At 40.8% G+C, this 19,749-nt stretch overlaps 1 protein-coding gene across 5 annotated transcripts in view; it reads left to right on the top strand.

Moving 5' to 3' along the window:
* Window positions 1-19,749, top strand: part of CA10 (carbonic anhydrase 10) — a 320,654-nt gene that overhangs the window by 38,195 nt on the left and 262,710 nt on the right. For 3 of the 5 annotated variants that reach the window (XM_044983405.1, XM_044983408.1, XM_044983406.1), the window contains one exon: window positions 13,667-13,741. The exons of 1 other annotated variant lie outside the window; for it this stretch is intronic. In XM_044983405.1, the coding sequence (XP_044839340.1) occupies window positions 13,667-13,741 (75 nt within the window). Of the gene's footprint in view, window positions 1-1,238; window positions 1,309-13,666; window positions 13,742-19,749 lie in introns of all 5 variants that reach the window. One more of the 5 variants, XM_044983404.1, reaches the window with a different exon arrangement.

Below are 19,749 nucleotides of genomic sequence, written 5' to 3'. Positions count from 1 at the left end.
ATAGTCAGAACTGTGTCAGCTTTAGCCAAGGATACTGTTGACCCATCGGTAGGGGATGATTGTTAATTTTTGGGGGGCATGGAAAATGCCCCTCAAATAACAGAATAGCTGCAGAGCACCAGAATAACACTGCCATCTCAGATAGGGGGAAGGATATCCATTGTTCAAGCTCAGTGGATAAACACAACTATGGACAGATGGATGATAGAAGTAATCTCTGAGGGATATTCAACAGAACTGTGGATAGGAGGGGGGAGTGTTTTATCCCTTTGCCAACTTCACAGGAACCATGAAAGCAGAGGACTGCTACTCCCAGTCTTTGAGACAAATGAGATAAATCAAGAGCTCTCCCAGATCAGAAGAACTTTTAGGGAGTGCACCCCCTTTAAAAAAACAAAACCAAAAACAGAACAGCATTATTTTCTCTTATGGTATCTATATGGCCCTCATCACAATAGCTACACATTAATGAATTTTATCCTCAATACACCTGTGAGATAGATAAATATTATCCCCATTTTACAGATGGGGAACTGAGGAACAGCATAAACTGGGCAAGTCATTTAATTTAACACAAGAAGTCTGTGGCTGACTAGGGAATTTGAATCCAAGTCTCTTGAGTTGCAATTTAGCTCCCTATCCATTAGACCATCCTTTCTATTTAGAACTAAGAGCTGTTTGGCTGGCTTAGACTCATTTAGGAGAGCATCTTTTACATCAGCATCTCCTGAACTGAAATCCATCCTACAGCTGCTAATGTGACTGACCTGGAGGCAAAAGAAATTTTACACCAGATCAGATGTTGCATGTTCTTTTTCATCTGTCAGGCAGGCAAATGGTGGCTGATCTAGACAGAACTATTTTCCCCTCTTTCTGCTGCTCCTCTCTTCCCTGGCAGTCTCCTTTCCTGAGTGTCATCCTCCTTCATTAGCTTTAGATCTGTCTTTTCTGAAGAGAGATGGGCCATCGTCCCTTCCATATTCCTCCCTCCAGCTCCACTGTGTTTTACGGTCATTTATAGTGAAATGCATTGTTTAGTACTTGGGACTTGATCTGGCATTATTCAAGTCAATGGAAGTTTTTCTATCAACTAGAATGGGAACAATCAAGCCCTTGATGGGAATATATGGCTTGATTCTCCACTGGCCTGCTCTTTTTCCCCCCACTTACAGATAACTTATGTTGATGAAAAGTGTGTGTAAACTGCTACTGAAGCAGAATGTGTTCATGTTTTTCAGGTGGCCTGTGTAAGTTTTATGGTGTCCTTAACTATTCGCTTCCTATTGCTTGGACTTAATGAAGTGACTTGTGAGTACATTGTTACTGCTTTGCAACACTACCTCATTTGTGAGACCAGGGCCAGAATCTTTGCTGGTTCTAGCTTCTGCTCAGAGCTGTCTAGGAGTTATTTACCCTGGAGGGTTGCTCTAACCTGCCTCCAGGAGCACTGTTTGCCAGTTGGAGATAGTCAGAGCACAATGAACTCTGTTCACTCTTCTTCCCCACCCCCAATAATATACCTCTGTTCTCCTCAATTCTTGAAATGATTGGAGCAAAGGAAACCAATGTGATTTTGATAGTGCCAAATTGGCCACATGGGCCTTCAGTTTTAGTTATATAGGAATTGTTAGCCAGGCCACCAATCACATAGTTCCATGGTCCAATTAGTGCACCTAAATCCTGTAGCGCTGAAACCCAGTGGGCCTCATTCTCATTTACATTGAGGGCCCTTTATACCACACTGGCAGTGTGAAGGGGGTCTTCAATTGAGTAACTGTAATTTATTTCCACTTTAAGGCCCCTTCACACTGCCAGAATGGTATAAAGGGCCCTTAGCGTTAAGGAGAATCCAGGACCAACATCTTGGCTTTTGAAAGGTCATCACAACATTAGAAATGTTATTTTGTCTCACTTGAGCGCTATTCTTGGTATTAAAGGCGTTTCTAGTAACAGCGGTGCTGGTTTCCTGGATAGGCTCTTTGAAAGGACCATATGGTTGATACCCTTGCTCACACAGAGTAGTACTTCACTCCACAAACACTCCAATTAAACCAGATTTTCCAGTGTATTGAAGTCACGTCCATCTGTCCTTTCAACAAGGGAGTGATTAGCACTAAGAAACTACAATAAATGAGGACAAAGAGCTACTGCAGCTATGTTGATGACATTCTCTTCACAAATTTTGATGGTTCCAATTTTCTGTCTCTACACCAGCACCTGAACTAATTCCGTATCTTGGCTTCGTCTCTGAAATTGGGTTCTTTTATGAAGCTAGCAAAGCTGGTATTACTTGGTCAGAATAATGGTGGGTTTTTTTTTTGTTTTTTTTGCGATCTTAAAATAAGCCAGGACATAAGCTTTAAGTGCTGGAGGATTTAGGAAGTCTGTTTGACCGTGAGATGATTTGGATTGGTGCCATGAGTGTGAGATGTAGTATGACTAAAAACCCAGGCCTATCTAACTAATTCAGTATGATCAAAATTATTTTTCTACCTCTGTGCTCTTACCTTTTGAGGATTTCGTTGTTATATGGTTTTGTTGGCATATAGTAGATTACTTTTCCTATTCTGAGACAGTGCATCTTTTTGTATTAGTTACAGTTAGTAAAACATAGGCAATAATTGCCATCTTCTCTTTATAGTTGTCAGTAGTTCACGTATCAGGTATGCTGTCATTATTATTTAAGTGTTTCTAGTAACATTACCTAAATATCATTTTTACAGTGCTAGGTAGGTCTTTTCTGTAGAGTCAGCGCATAGTAGTTCTTAAGAATGCTTGCTTATGAGTAGGACCCTGCAAATCTGCAGATATCTGCTTTATATCCAAAGAGTGTATTTGTGGGCCACAGATGGATGCGGACCCAAATTTTATATCTAGAGCCTTGCAAATCTGCATCCGCGGACCATGTCTGCAGATTGTGGATCAGATGCGGATACGAATTGTATAGCTGCGCGGGGCTCTACTTATGAGTTAAGCTTGTCCACAAATCTTTGTGGGGATGGGTGGACGTGCTATTGACTTCTGCCGTGGGTTTTGAGGGCACTTAATACTTTGCGTGAGGCACTCAGCTTTTCATAGGATTGGGCGCCTAATTTTGATGCCATAATATTGAGATTAACCCTGAGACGTGTTTTTTTCCCGAGTTTTCCCAAGTAGTGATAGATACATGGATTCTGTGTATAAGATTATAGGCTGGCTGAAGAAACCATCTACATTCACTGTGGCTGGAGAGATTGGAAAAAGAAAGAAAATGCATGTCAGTGACACATGATGGGACACACTTCTGCTTGTATGGAAGGCTGCAGTGGGCCGTTGATAATTAGCTTCCCGTTGAAAAAGATATTCTCTGTCAGGAAAGAACTAAAGCAGAGCGGAACTCTGACATGATGTCAATAGCTCATGTGCCCTCTCAGGCAGGAACTTAAAATGGTTTCCTTGTAAAGGAAGTCCTATTAATTAGCATTAATAATTTATTGTACTATGAAGTCTCAAGGATATTGAAGCCATTTCTTTGAAGTGCTGAGTGCTCCCAGCCCTTATGGAAATGAACGGGAGTTGAGGGCGCTCAGCACCTTGTTAAGGTCAGGCGTGTTGTGAAGTTGATACCAAAACATGCCTACTTTCCTTTTATAGCATCATGTTACAAAGCTTTTCAGACATTAAATCTAGGCACGATTGAATAAATTCTCATTAGCTAGGCATTACCCCTCCTTACACAACACAGGGTGGGCTATTGTAGTGATGCATGCAGGCACTGCCACCACAGATAGGAGGGGTACAGCAGAAACTTGTGGAAGTGAATCTTAGAGCCCGAATCTACAGAGTCAGGCTAACGGGACTCATGCTATGGTGCTAAAAATAGCTGTATAGACATTCAGGCTTGGGCTGAAGTTCAGGCTCTGAAGCCTAGGTTAAAGTTGGTTAAAGTACTTGGCTAAAATTTAAAAAATGTCTGCAAGTGACATTTACAAAAACACTTTTGTATCATCACCATGTTACCCAAATACTATTATTTGGAGTGGATAGAACTGCTGTTTTCTGTACTGTCACATGTATTTGTCAGCCTTGTTAAAAGGAAAGTGGCTTTTATGGCAATGTTTGATGTTTTATAGATGGACTTACGAACAGTATGCAAGATTTCTTGTTAAATTGGGTGCAATGACATAAAATGGTGCACCCCGCCGTGCAAACCGTCCTTTACTTCAGTAGTGTGCTTCAGCACTCAGAGAATTGAGTCCAAAGCATTTTTAGCTTTCTCCAGCTCAAAGCTCGATTTAAGAATTTTGGCTTTATTCATTAATAATAGTACCGACACAGAATTTACGTGATGTGGCACATACCTTTTAAGCATGAGTAAAAGTGCTTATTACCAGTTGTGACCAACCAGACCAAACAAGTGCATGTGTGCAGTTTCTAGTAGTAATAAGGTAGTGCTGTTCAGTTCTTTAGAACTTTCCATCTAAGGATCTCAGACTCTTTATTAACATTAATGGACATGATTCTCATTTACACTCAGGCCCATTTAACACACACAGGCAGCGTAAAGCAACCTGAAATCAGGGGCAGTTGTAATTGACACTTATTTTAAAGGCCCCTTGTATTCTGCCTGGGTGGTATAAAGGGACATGAGTGTAAATAAGAATAAAGCTCCAATGACTGTAGCCTTGCAGCACTTGTGTAAAATAAAGTATGATTATGGATGTATCAGGTGGTTATGGGCGGCAAATATAATTTTATAAATTATAACCGATTCACAGCTTTTGTTGAACATCTGCCACAAGAGCACAGGGACCAATTCCACTTCATCATCTCAGGGGGCCAACTTGTGGCCAGAACTGCTCTTCAAGCATCCTTAGATGCTGCAGACACTACTGCCCGGTCTATCTGCCCTCCAGTGGTTACGTGCAGGGCATTACGGCTACATCTTTTGGGGTTTCGGAGAGAAGTACAGTACACCATGGAGGACCTCCCCTTCAACAGTCATATACTGCTCTCAGAAACCATGGGATGAGTCTTTGCACACTCTAAAGGACTCTAGGGCTACTTTATGGTCTCTGGGCATATCTACACCTACAAATGAGAAAAGGTTTAGTAGGTCACAGAATGACCAGATATAACATCCTGCTCGGTTTTCCGGGTTCCTTAGATCCACTGAACCTTCCCAGACAGAGACATGGATTTCAGAGAGAGAGGGTTGTCCAACCATCCTCTATGATTACCCAGCCACCTTCAAAGCAACAGTTGTGATAGGTTGGTCCAGAGTTTGAATTCTGTCACACCTCTGGATTTACAGCTGTTTCCATTAGCCCTCCTCTCCTTCTTGGGAAACTGCTTTGCCTGTTTCCACCATTCTTGAAGATGGATTGCAACAGACATGTCAATCATAGAGGTGATGACATTGCCTATGCCATCCATTTTATGTCACTCCCTTTCCCCATCCATCTTCAGGGATCTCTCTCAGGCTTTTATTGAGACGATAAGTGAACTCTCCTTCAGTTAGATGCTTCAGAACCAGTTGCTGCTCCTCACAAGGGCAAAAGATTTTTCTCAAAGTATTTCCTTGTCTCAAAGAAAGATGGAGGGTGGCGACTGATCTAAGACTTCTAAGCAAGTTTGTAAAGTCTCAGAAGTTCAGGATGCTAACTCTGGCAGCTATAATTGTTTCAGTACAGAAAGGAGATGGATTTTTTCAGACCTGGACCTACAAAATGCCTATTTCCATATAGTAATACACCCATTGCACAGGAAATACCCACGCTTCACTATAGGTCAGGATCAGGAAGAAGAAGAGGTTACTCGCTTTGTGTGGTAGCTGCAGTTCTTTGAGATGTCCCCTTATGGGTGCTCCACTACCAACCCTCCTTCCCCTCTGCTTTGGACTGTTCCTTAGGGGATGTTTGGGTGGAGAAGGAACTGACGGCGGGTTGCCCATGCAATATACCTTTTTATTCCAAAATGAGATGCATCTGCAGTAGTCTGATAAAATGAAAGCCACAGCTATGTCATTTCTCTTCTGTATAAATATCCTACTGCTGTGTTGAAAGGGGTCTGGCAGAATACCAACACAGCTACTTATGTTCAGAGACCACTGATGTCAACACTGAGAAAGAGAGGGAGCTTTGTGGCAAATGGAGATCATTGCAACATCCTGTCACCCTTAAAGGGAAACAGGAATGTAGCACTTTGGATTGCATCTGCAAATGGCGTCTACAGATGACAGTGCTGGTGCTAGCAGCGCTCTTGGGAAAATACTTCTGTGCATAGTCTGTTCCTAGGGGCAAGTGATCTCTCCTAATTGCCAGTAGCTTTTATGGTGGATCCACAGATTCAGTGATGCTTCCCAGGAGGGGTGGGGGGAGTTCTAAAGGTTCTGTACAATATACTGATTTAGCTATTTTGAATTGAGTCATCAGATCTATGAGCAGATCAGAAATGAAAACTTGAGGATTTTTAACTTTCCTCACAAATACATAGTCTCCTTCTAAACTTTTTCCCACTTCATCATTTTTATAGTGTAGGTAATACCACAAAGAACCGATTCTCAGAAGTGTGTAATACAATCTTACAATGGATAAAACCGACACAACCATTAATTACAGTAATCTGAAATTTAGATAGAAAATCAATTTAAATATCGCTTTCATCAGTGAGCACTGAAGAGGAATTCTACTAATACCTTATCACATGGCTTCAGCTAGCTCAGTATGTTGCATCAAAGGCACTGGGCTTCAAGCAGACAGCTCAAACATGACCTCATCCAATTCTTAAATTGGGCACATTCTGCGGAGTTGCCTAAGGATATGGTCTATATGGCTTGAAAAACTCAGAGTAATGAACTAATGTTGGGAAAGGGGAATAACTTAGTCCATAATTTTAGTACTTTTATTTAATTTAATAAAATTGAGCATTTATTATGTAAGTACGAGAAACGGATTGCACAAGGAACATTTTGTATTGCTACGATGGTGGTCACATCCATATTCCCCACTGTTAAAAGATGGCTTTTTTTTGTTTGGAGGAGTTGGAAAGTTGATTGAATGATGTACTGACCAAAGTAAGGCTAATAATTAACAATTAGGGTGGATGGAGGAATTCCTCGAAATAAAATATAGACATGGCAGAAATATAAACTAGTGGCCATAATTGTGCCAAGCTTTGTCATTCCAGACAGTCTCATCTTCTTTCATCTCCTTCCTTTATTCTTAAACCCATCTTGGATTTATAGGTTAATTTCATGTACCCATAATTTGAATGTGTGGATTGATTCCTTTGAACTGTGCCGTTTTTCATTTTGTTTTTGAATGTTTCCACATAGAGTGTATGTGCCCATGAATAAATAAAAATAGGGGTGTGTGTGTGTGTGTATGTATGTGTATGTATATATATTGTATAGAGTCTTTCAATAAATTATCAGCAGGTAAGTATGCCCAGTTGTCTGTGATGGGATGTTAGATAGGGTGGGATCTGAGTTACTACAGAGAATTCTTTCCTGGGTGCTGGCTGGTGAGTCTTGCCCACATGCTCAGGGTTTAACTGATCGCCATATTTGGGGTCGGGAAGGAATTTTCCTCCAGGGCAGATTGGCAGAGGCCCTGGAGGTTTTTCGCCTTCCTCTGCAGCATGGGGCACGGGTCACTTGCTGGAGGATTCTCTGCAGCTTGAGGTCTTCAAACCACACTTTGAGGACTTCAATAACTCAGACATAGGTTAGGGGTTTGTTACAGGAGTGGGTGGGTGAGATTCTGTGGCCTGCATTGTGCAGGAGGTCAGACTAGATGATCATAATGGTCCCTTCTGACCTTAAAGTCTATGAGTCTATAAATAGTGCCAAACACTGAGTGGGGGATGGAACCTAGGACCATCAGTGGCAACACCTGAGCTTAAAGGAGTGACTCCTTTAATTATGAGTAAGTAGCAGAACTTTATCCTTCATAAGGGCCAGCCACTGGGGCGAGACATGATCACATGTATTTAAGCAGTGTATGAAATTAAGTGCCTAATTACTATGGCAATGGAAACATAGAAATACCTAAATAAATAAACCCAGGGGTCTCATTTAGGTGACACAGCAGTGTAGGAGTTGCGATAAAGTATAGGGGGGTTGTACATTTCCATTGTTCCTTCAAGTGGATTAAAAGAGGCACGCTGAGGGAATTTTACTATTTGCAGCATCATGTAGGCTACGGATGTAAAAAGCCTCATTCCTTGGCCATAATCTTTAAACTATAAAGTCAGATCTGTTTCTGTGCAGCGTAAGGCCATCGTGTCAGATGGGCATGACTATAGGTAGCATAGAGACCACATACTGGATGTGCATCAGGTGTAAATATCACAGATAGGATTCCCAGCAAGGAGCGTCCATATGCTGGTTCATCTTTATTTTACAGTCCTGTGTTTACAGCACAGTTCCATTACTAATCCAGCTTTGGGTGTGATTTAAGTTTCAAAAATAAAGAACAGATTCCTTGCTTATCAAATAAGACCTTTTGCTTCATGCTGATTTGCACATTGGGTTAGGAGGGAAGGGTTTTGGAACACTTCCCACCCCCCCTTCATTCTGTGAACTGAAGGCTTCATGAGTCTGTTTTTTTCCATTCCATTGCAAGTCCCTGTAGGATCTGTCAAAACAGGTCTCTGGCACCAGCGTTTACTTGAGCTGCGCAGCGGAGTGCAAAGTCATGTTCAGTGAGACTCTGCACAATTTTTGCATGATGTTTTGCCTGAACTGGTATTAAATGTTGAGGTTTCAGGGTTCAAGGAAGAACATGGCGCTGGGGATTGTCTCCCTAGCTGCCCTCCGACAGCAACACCACTGCCTTCCACTTGATTTCCTCAGTGGCTACAGACTGCCGTAATACAACAATTGCCCCGGCAATGCTCTTTCCTTATCTCGGATGTTTTAAATGGCTGTGATACGTATCTCAGCGTACTTTGCTTCCTTAACTACTTTTTATATGTGTAATTTTCATGTGTGCTGAACTGATAAAGATCTGATATGTCTAGAATGCACGGAGTGATGCCAGGTCATGCCCTTCTACTGTAGCTGAAACAGTTGCACAGACATCCAATTATTTAGTACAAAGCCTTGATAACCTAGTTTTCTTGTTCATTTCACACAGCTGAGAATGATGGCTTTCCATGCTAATGCAGAAAAGTTTAAAAGGATGGCAAATATATTACTTTTTCTGGTATTAGCTTTATTAAATGGAAGGGAGGACATGGCACGGCACAACAGAATCAGTGTGCTTGTGTGTTTTTGGTACATTAGTTTTATGGTATTGATGAGTCTATTAAACAGTTACTCTTCCCCACCCCCCCCCCCCCCCCCGGATGGTCTGAAATAGATCACTGCATGCAATTTTAGAGTTGGCTATAAAATGGGTAAGATTGGTGGTTTCTCTGTTCTATGTACATATATTGGTTATAATAAATAATTGGCATTTATATAGTGCCCTTCATCTCAAAGATCTTTGAGAGGGGGTGTGTGTGTGCGTGTGCGTATAATCACTTCATCCATTACTGAAATTCAACCACCTATGGGCAACTGTGTATAATAATGCTACGGTGACACTTCAGCATCATTTTAAACTGCAGTGGGATTTTAAATAAGCGGAATAATTCCTAGATTTGATTTGGAACTCCCTCCACTCTTGCTGAAGCATCATGGAATTTTTAATAATGGTCAATACCATGCTATTAGATCTTCTCCGAAAGGCATTATCAATAGCAGTTCTCAGAACCCCTTAGTACTAATGGGGAGAACTGTTCTGTGCTGACTTGGAGGCAAGAACATCTCCTGATGGACCATGTGTCTAGCTTCTTGTAGCTGCTGTGAATTTATGGAGGTCTTCATCCAAATAGTCACGTAGCTTGACCCTAGTGAGGCATCTGTCCTGCAATCTGATATACATAGCTCGGAACCCTGTGCCTATATGGACCTCCGCTCCAGATCTTCTGGAATACACAGGCATAGGGGTTATCCTTTACAGATCAGACTGCAGGATCAGGGATAACATTTATGATCTGAATACTTGATATTCAGATAGTGCCTGCCCCAATGAGCTCAATTTGTACTATCATTGTCTATATGTATATACAGTGCCTAACACAATGAAGCCCCACCTGGTTTGAGGTCTCTAGACTGCAATAGAAATGTTGAATAATGATGATCTATAAAATGTAAAGAGTGCCCAGTGGAATAGCAATTCCAGTTAAATGTTTCCTGTCTTATTGACACACCCTCAGTACTGCAAGCACCCTGGGTCCCCACACAACTCCTATGCTATAATGGTTGTGCTTAGGTTTCTCATAACCAGAAGGTTTCTGTCTTTGTCAGTATCATTAACTGAGTTCGGTTTTACTCGTTTCTGTTGTTTGCAATCAGTCACTTAAATCGTCAAGAGAAACCAAATAAATACAGCTTATATGACTGACAGAACAATGTGTAATGATCCTCGTGTTCTATCATTTTTAGTCAGATTGTTTTGACCTCTTTGTAATTTTTAATCAATAAATGTACTGCCATTAGATTCTTGGAATTTTCTCCGGGGTAATTGAGTGTCTTGTATAAAATAGCTGAACTCAAGATGAAATTATAACAGAAAGCTGTGAACTCCAGCATTTCTTTGACTGCGTGTTTACTTTCAGAAGTTGTCACTCACAGTGCAATGGCTTCAGAATAAACTATATACAGCAAAATATAAGCTAGTGGTATGCTGGATAGCTGAGATTTCCATAATACTCTGAGCATATGAAAATACTTAAGGTCAGAAACATTTAAATGTTTGGCTTCATCTTTTGGAAACCTAATGAAATGAAATGCAAGTTTGTTTTCTGTACCTGTCTATGCAGTTTAGACATTTTCTTTTTTAGTTGAGAGACTTCACACTGTGCTGATAAACTTTGGTGCAATTCTAATTTGCTTTAAGACTAAGAGGAGTAATGGTCTTGTGATTAAGACACTGAACTAGGACTCAGGAGGTTTCAGTTCCTGGTTCTGCCACTCAGTTCCTCTGTGACTTCAGACCAGTCACTAAAGCCAAAGTTTTCACACATGGGTGCCTCAATTTCAGCTTCTAAATGCATACTTAGACAGCTAATTACAAGCGGCCTGATTTTCAGAAGTGCCGAACATGCATAAATCCCATTGAACTCCACTGGACCTGCCGGTGTCCAGCATTGTTGAAAATCAGACCAGTTTTATAAAGGAGCATAACCTTTTGCATCCAGGTTTGAAAACTTTGGCCATTATAGCTCTGTCTTTTGGTTTAACTATGTATAACATTAATTGTATTGTTGTAGTTTCTAAGGGCTCTAGTCATGGATGAGGGCTGCATTGTGCTAGGCGCTGTACAGATGCATAGCAAAAAGTCTGTGCCCCCAAAATGCTTACAGTCTAAGTAATGGGAATAATGAAACTCCTGTGCTGTAATTAAAGGTTGTGATGCCATCAGATACCGTGGTGTTGTGGGTATGTAGACATCCCTATCACCACAGTACCTTGATTGAATTCAACAGGAGATGGGGCTGCTCCGCACCGCACAGATGAAGGCCCAGGACAGTCGTACCAAAAATTATATTTCTCTCTTTTCCCCATGTACCCTTTAATAGTTTAACTACATCTCGTATGTTAAAATTGGTTACAGCCAAAGAATCACATTGGTCAAAAACTGTTGTTCTCTGGGTAGTATTTGTTCTCACCATTGGATAAACAGGGTAAGTACCATCAAGCATTAAAGCAAATTAAAAACAAAGGGTGGGGGCTACTCCAAAAAACAAAAAAACCCAAACCCCCTGGAGTGCTTTTGTGCATGCTGATAGAGTGCATGGTATTGAGGAGCTCCTAGGGAATTGCTCTTACTGTACGACTCCTCCCCCATCTCCTTTGGCACAAAACCATCCTCCAGTGATACTGGATCTGTTGCAGCCTTTGTCTCTAGCTGATCAAGAGCTTTGAACTAGTTCTTCAGAGACCGCTTCCGTAGACAGTGATTTATGGAATCCGTTGTGTCCCCACCTCATGTTCGACAGAATCTGAAGCAAACTGTGACAAGGATCTTTGCATCTACTGCATACCCCCCGCCCCCCAAAAAGGGGGGTAGTACATAGGAATCTCTTGCAACCACAGCTAACGAAGCTGAAGCAATTTGGACAAATATACATGAACTGAAATATCCGATGACTGCAGATCATGAATGATACTCCTTTACTAATTCGATGGAGGAGATTTAGGCTCCAATCCTGCCAAAGAGTTATGCCCATGCTTAACTTTATTCACATAAGTAGTCCTATTGGCTTTGGTGGGACTACTTCATGTGCTTGAGTCAAGTATAGATGTAAGTGTTGGCAGGGTTGGGGCCTATGTTAGGAAGAGAGGGTGGGACAATTATTTTAAAAAAATCATTCTTATGACTGGGTGTGGTTAATTGGCTGGAGGGGTCTGTACATTTCTAGCTATTCTAGACTGATTAATATACGTTAATGAATTGTATTTTCATTTGTACATGTAATAAGAGCCAATGATGGGGTGCATCATTATACTTTTGTATGACACTCCAGCCTATCGGACCAGAAGCAGCCAAAGCAGGGACTGCTGCACTGATCCAGGGTTGGGAGTGGTGTAAAGTGGTGTAAAGCTAGGGCCAACCCTCCCTCAGCACCCAGAACTGTGTAGGGGAGATCTCCACACACTCTGACAGTACAAGGCCCCACAAGCAGCTTGGGCGCTCAGGACATTCTAGTCAAAACAGTAAAATGTTCTCTGACTTCCTCTGCCCTGTGCTGATTGATTGCTTGCTCCAACCTTCCCTCTTCCTCTCCCTCACAATCTTTTCACCTCAGCATCACTTCACACCTGTCTGTCTTCCTCCGCCCTGTTCTTCTCACTCTTCTTCCCTTTTCTTTCTATTTAGCTGATTTCTCCCCCCCCACCCCGACTAACCCCCACCTTGCAAAATCGTGGAACAAACATGACATTTGCTGCCATCCCATTGTTTTAAATTAAAACCGGATGTTTGATACAAATTACTTTCTGGCGCTACGAACATGTGAAAACTGTTTCAAATGGTATAACACTTCTCAGAATGATTAACTGAAAAGTCCTGGAGGTTTCTGAACATAAGACATATCTATACAGCGACAATTGGCTGTTCTTTAATGATTTTTCTTGACTCATAGTTGTCCATTGTGCAATGCAATGTTCCGTTCCCCCCCTCCCCCCCCCACTGCTTCCCTCCAGCCCAGAAGAGGCTGCATTTTGGTGGTTCTGTATGAAGCAATACACATATGTGTGAAACACTTTGAAATTCTTTAAGATGTAATATTGTAATGAACTAGATAGAGTAGTGTGGATGTGTGTATATATAAAATTCAGTCACGCCAATGTCCTCTGGTGGATGTGGATTCAGAACTGCTCAGTTGTGTTCAATAGACTCAGTGTTGCTAACAGAGATCCTTTGTTAGCTTAGGTAGTAGGGCTCTGCAGAGGACAATCTGAGTTTTAGCTGCTGCCATGAAGTTCTGAGTGTCCATCGTATGCAGCATAATGGCTGCTGTGGTGTCTTAGATCTCTATAGATTTGTGATTTTTTTTTTTTAGAGTTTTGAAATTGCTTGTATTATTGAGGTTTTCTTAATGTTTTATGATTTCTTTGGTTGTTTCCTTCTAGCTCAACAGAATTCACCAAAAATCCATGAGGGCTGGTGGGCCTATAAAGAGGTGGTCCAGGGAAGCTTTGTTCCAGGTAAGTGCAATTTTAAAGTCGTAGCTTTTAATATATGGTTTTGTTTTTACATTACACGGTTAACAAATACATCTGTATACACCAACGCATTAGAGTGAATGATGTAAAGGTTTTATTGGTGCGTCAGCTGAAGAACATTGCTCTCTTCTTCAGCAGAAGGTGCAGTGTTACTGATGCCATTGTTATGTCTTGGTGGTGACTGTCCTCATGCGACTGTCCCAAAATTCACATTCAGTTCATTTGTGAAGAAAAGAGGGGACTGGTAAGTCTGACTGTAAATTGGCTGAATTTAGCTTATGGATATGAGACTGTGTTAGGCAAAGCAATTTCTACACACCTAATAATAAACTAACAAAGACAAAGTGAGGAAAAATAACCCTAACATGTAAGTGACTAGTATTTTATTATGCAAGCGTCTTTTATTTCAGTAAAAAAAAAAAACATTGTGGAAAAGTAATGTGTAGTAAGGCAGTTCTGCAAAATGATTACATTAGTTATTAGTAAACAATCAATGTGAGTGTAGAACAGGCTAGATGGATCTAAGCAAGCAGCACCTTGGGAATATAGGCAAAAGTAAAATTCAAATCAGTTGAGTCCAGGTATAAGCAAAACATAAAAGTAACCCAGAAACACAAGGGTACAGGGTAGTCAGAATAATAGGATACGGCTTCAGTGGAGGCCCCAGTGGTAAGATACCATAAGTAGCTTAAGCTTAAAGATGAGAATTATTCTTTCTCCTAACTTTGTTATATATGTAGAAATACATATGACATGTTGTGGGCTGTTCAGTGGTTGACGTGTGCGTGATAACTGGGTGGGAAGGTAAGAGTGAAAATTACAGGATGTATCTCTGTTAACAAGTGAGACAATTTTAACCTGTATTTGACGCAACAACCTCAGGAAATGTTTACCTCAAAACAGCTAGAACTCCCTGTGATGACTGGCGCTTAACTAATGATGCTACTGATGGAACAGTCTGATATATGTGCTGCTTCTGTAATTGTTAGTTCAGTAGGACTGGAGACTTAAGAGTAAGGTAAGATAAATGGTTCATGGAGCAGGGGTGTTCATTATAGTTCAGTTCTTTAACCTCCTGCTATCACCGTGGACAAAGGTATGAAGTAGATGGCTAAAATACCAGCTGTTACCATTATTGTTACTATATTTATTTTAAGTGTCAGTCTGTTTTTTTTAGTATGATTGAAATATATGTCTGCCCACATTTTTTTCTGATGGAATCAGGTCACAGCAGGGACAATCTTTTATGGTACTATCACGGGACCAAAACTTCCACCTATACCTTTTTTCTCAGAGAGCTAGAAAATCTCGGGTTGTGCAAGGCTTTTTTTTTTTTCTTTTTCACAAGAATCTGCACTGGATCAGGTATCAGATTTCTCCATTGTTATGGCAACAGCTATGATTTGAGGATCAGATTAGAAATAACATCCCCAGGGTGCTAAATTAGCTTGATATAAGTGATAGTATATATTAAACAGAACCTATTAAACCAGGGAATTCTGGACATGAAATCCATGCACCATACAAAGAGCAGCATCTGCAGATTTTAAACTTAATTACATACTGATGTGATGTAAAGCAACTTCTCAGAGTTCTTGGAAGTTTTTTCTGGACTGTCAAATACCTGGAACTTTACTGTTATGCATACTCAAATCCTAAGGTCAGTAATGGAAAACAACTTGGAGGTTATAACAACCTGTATTCAGCAGGGAACTTCTACTTTGCTTTCCCTACTATGCAGATTGCCTAGCAGGTCCATAATAGATGTAGGATGGTTCTCTTCCCAGTAGGTATGCGGGAATCGTTAAGAATGAGACTCTGCCATTCTGTACTTTCTAAGCATTCCAGTTTAGCTTCTCTTAGTTGAAATAGTTTATTAGCAATTAAACTAATTCATGTATAGAAACCAATTTGATCTGAAGCCAAATAATGCTGTTACACTCTGGTGAGGTTTCAGTCTTTAAGAGCTCAAAATATCGAATCCAGAGAGCCTGAAACTTGACACCTCTGACAAGGTCAGGCTGCAAAATTGTATTGGGGATTCCAGAAAAAAGGCTGGGATCAAATTTTCAAATGTGTCCAAGTTCCATTTTCCAAAGTGACTTAGGATCTTAAATCCCATTGATTTTTCAGTGGGATTTAGGATCATAAGTGTCTAAGTGGCTTTCGAACATGGTGGACTTAGGCTGCTCTGTCACTTAGTATCACTTGAAAATGTTACCCGGCATCATACTTTGTCACATACTGTATTTATTATCAACCAGCTAGTGCTGACATCAGTCAGAGACATCCAAGTAATTATGTCCATGATTTCAAATGTTGATGTCTAAAAATGGGCTTTTTAAATGCATATTTAGGTGCCTGATTTCAAATTAGAGGCCTGATTTTCAGATGCACTCAGCACTGAAAAACTTTGCCTCTGATATCTATTTAGGGACCTAAACATGCATTTAGGAGACTAACATAAAACACCCAAGTTAGAATATTCTGGTCCTAGATCTTTCAATGTGATATTCTGTTTCAGATGTGTTTAGGTAGAACTCTGTTTTAGTACGGTAGATAGTCTGCATTCATGCTCCAGCTCTTACACAGTTTTATCTTTGGTGAGAACTTTTTAAAATTGAACCATATTTTATAATCCATTTTTGGTGTTGCTTAAGAGGATTACAGACCATCCCACAGAAGGCACCTTTTTTTTTTTCCCCCTCCACTAAAAACAAAAAATCAGTTGGGATTAAAAAAAAAAAAGCAAACAAAATAGAAAGCAAGAAATGCTCTGAAATTTAACTTAATTCAAGAACTAAAGTACATTCAACTTTAAAGGAATGTGCAGGAATGCAGAAGTAGAGGAGACTTCTTTATGCCTGGGGTATTTGCATAATTATCCACATTATGCATTTTTGATTGATGTTACGTGCTGGAAAGAGTCACGAGTGCAAAGTAAACTTTGTAACAAGTTTACTGTAAACACACACGATAATATTATTTGATGTGGGCGGTTTGGTTTTGCAGCCATTATGAATTCATCCCACAGCACTAAAATAGGACAAGCAACTTTGGTTTAGCAGAAACTATAATGAATATCTTTGAGCCAAATTCTGCCCCACCTCCTTCAGTCCAGATCCAGAAGGCCGTAAGCACAGCAGAACCTTTGTTACCCTGTGTGTGTGTGTGTGGTGCATGGATTCTGCTCACTCTGGTCTCCACTGCAGCTTCCTCACAGCACTGTGCAAAAGGGTTTGGGTAAGGATGAGCCACAGAGTAGGTCAGCTTCAGTGACTATGGGTTTGTGATTGTGATGATTCACTTGCCAAAATTCCTGCCTTGTGCTGCAGCTTCTATTAAATTATGAGGGCTGTACTAATAGCACTAGTGCTTTTTTTAACCAGTTGGAGGGTTCTCTGCAGAGTTATGTTGCACAGTGGTTAGGAAACTAGCCTAGGACAAGGGACAGCTGGGTTCGAGACCCTGCTCTGCCAGTCTTCCTGTGTGACATAGGACAAATCACTTAATCTCTCCACGCCTCAACTTCTCCATCTGTACAATGGGGAGAATAGCACTCCTACGTCACAGAGGTGTTGTGAGGATAAATGCACTAAAGATTGTAAGGAACTTGGATAATACAGAAATGTAGGCCATATAAGTACATTAGATATCTAGAAAATACATGGACATGGACTTTGCTTGGGAATCCAGGATCTAGTCCTTTCTGGAAAAGAAGGTAATGCCAGAATATTGGCAGTTTTCCTCCTTTTTCAAGGACCTATATACATAAAAAAAATTCTCTTCTTCAGTTGCCAGTTTCTCCATTGCTTCCTCTCTAGAGTTACGCTCTGCTTGAACACAATGTTCAGGGCCACTGTTACCTTTATATGGGGGTAGGAAAAAGTCCATGTAGCTGCCTACCAGTGAGCTTTGCTTGTGTGCCATGTTCTTTTCCTTTCTTATGCTGTACTGCAGTTTGGGTTGCAACACAGGATTTATGAATGTGTGCCATTACATTTAACACCAAACTGCACAAAGTCTGTCGCTATTATACTGTATGTGTCAAACGGCATCTTAAGGAAAAGCTAGTTAATTTGGTTTTGTGAGTCTTGAAGACTTCACTTCAGATCACTTGGTAATGAGACACTTTTTTCCCCTCTCGATTTGTAAGAAAAATTTGTCAACAAGCGACCTTTTCAGAGAAGGGGCATGTGTAGAGGTGAGAATGAGAGTAAGTGTTCTTGTGCTCATGAAAATGCAACTGCTCTTCAAAATATCAGTGAAAGCAAATACACTGTGGGCAGATATCTGTTGCCAGTGCACACCCTTAGTCCTAGCCCAGAATTGTATCTGATTTTTTTTTGAGGAATAAATTCATGTTAAAAACAGGCAGAACAAATATCTGGGCATTTCTAATTGGCCCTGGTGACAGGGGATACAGTTTCTTGTTTGGAGTAGAGAGGTGTAAAAATTGTGGATTTCTCCATAGTGCATTCATTTAAAAACACTATCTGAGCCAACACATATCAACAGTTGTGTCTGCAACCATGCTTTAGTTGCTTCATTCATAAATTGATATTAGTTCGTAAACGGTATTTACATAGAACACTGGGTTGGGTCTATGGTGGCAGTGGTAAGAGCTCACACATCTCCTTTATATGATGGTGATACTGGGAAAGTCTGAAGGCCTGTTTGTTTATAGAGCTGTCTGGTGGTTAGTTGTGAAAATTTGAGCTATAGGTCATGTGACTACTCAGTGGCACCACCATCAAATAAACAGTGCTCACCATCAGCAAACAGGCCAGGTGGGATTGTAATTGGCCATGTGGGGAAACTTTAAAGTGGAATTTTTGGGGTGTTACCCCTGATTTGAAAATTGGATTTGGAGATAGAATTTGAGTATTCAGGGTTTGACTAAAAATAGAGTTCCTACATGCAACACCTCATCCAGGTGCAAGGGTTGCCATTTAAAAAAGCCAGTGGCTGCACAGTAAGATCTGAAATATCACTGTTTTCCTCTGTAATTACAATAAGGAGTGAGCATAATTTCTTAGGTTCCACTTCATGGTCACTAATAAAGTGTTGACTTTTTAATAGCAACCACTATATCTGTTCTCTTTTGTGAGAATTATGCTAAATGGAAGGGGGAGAGACTTCTGTGGGAGTTTTTCTTGTACAAGGGCTGCAAAATAAGGCCCTGTGGCTTTTTCTTTGTAATGGATGGATGCAGCAGAGTCAGAGTGGTTTTTTGAGCCATTTCAAGATACCTTGTTCCTCATTGAATTATTGGAGAATTAATTTTCTTTATTTACAGCACAGCAGGCAGTACAGACTGAAGTTATTTTTTCAGACTTCTGCAAGAAGCAATCAGACCAGACTACCATTCTTGGGTGAAATTCCTAGCTGCAATAACCTAAGTAGAAATATCGACTAGATATCTGCAGGTTACATGTGATTAGGCTAGTCCACAAAGAGGTAACCAGATACTTTACTAAATTCATTATTTCTAGCCATCAGAGGTTATTTTTTGGCTCTCTGTCTCCCGGTGCAAGTGTAAAACCCAGTCTGGTTCACCATTGGTTGGGACGTTAATTCAGTGTACGACCTCACACAGGCTTCAGCCTACCAAGTAAAGAAGGTATCCATTCATCTTGATTACCGATGGTAGAAATAACTTGAGCAAACTTATTTTTGAGCCTTGCTTTACTATAGAAGAGAGCAAGGACTACTCAAGGATAATGCCAGCACTGAGAGATGGTAGAACTATGGCCTGTTGCTTCTCTGCACCATTTAGCAAAGCTACACCCAGTCCAACGGTGGAACTTTGGACATGTCTTGTTGGCTCTTGGTGGCATTGTGCTTGCCTGGGGTATAGTGTCCCATTGGAGCCCTTATTGGAGCATTGGGACTCCCCGCTGTTCTCTGCTATGGACTCTGGTACTGTACAGCAATTGAGCCTTGCATATTCTTCTGCAAAGAGAGTGTCCACCAACCTTTATTCCCGA

The sequence above is a fragment of the Mauremys mutica genome, chromosome 12 (genome assembly GCF_020497125.1).
Source record: "Mauremys mutica isolate MM-2020 ecotype Southern chromosome 12, ASM2049712v1, whole genome shotgun sequence".
Classification (NCBI taxonomy): domain Eukaryota; kingdom Metazoa; phylum Chordata; order Testudines; family Geoemydidae; genus Mauremys; species Mauremys mutica.
Note: the sequence above shows the minus strand (reverse complement) of the source record. Positions and strands in the feature narration are given on the sequence as shown.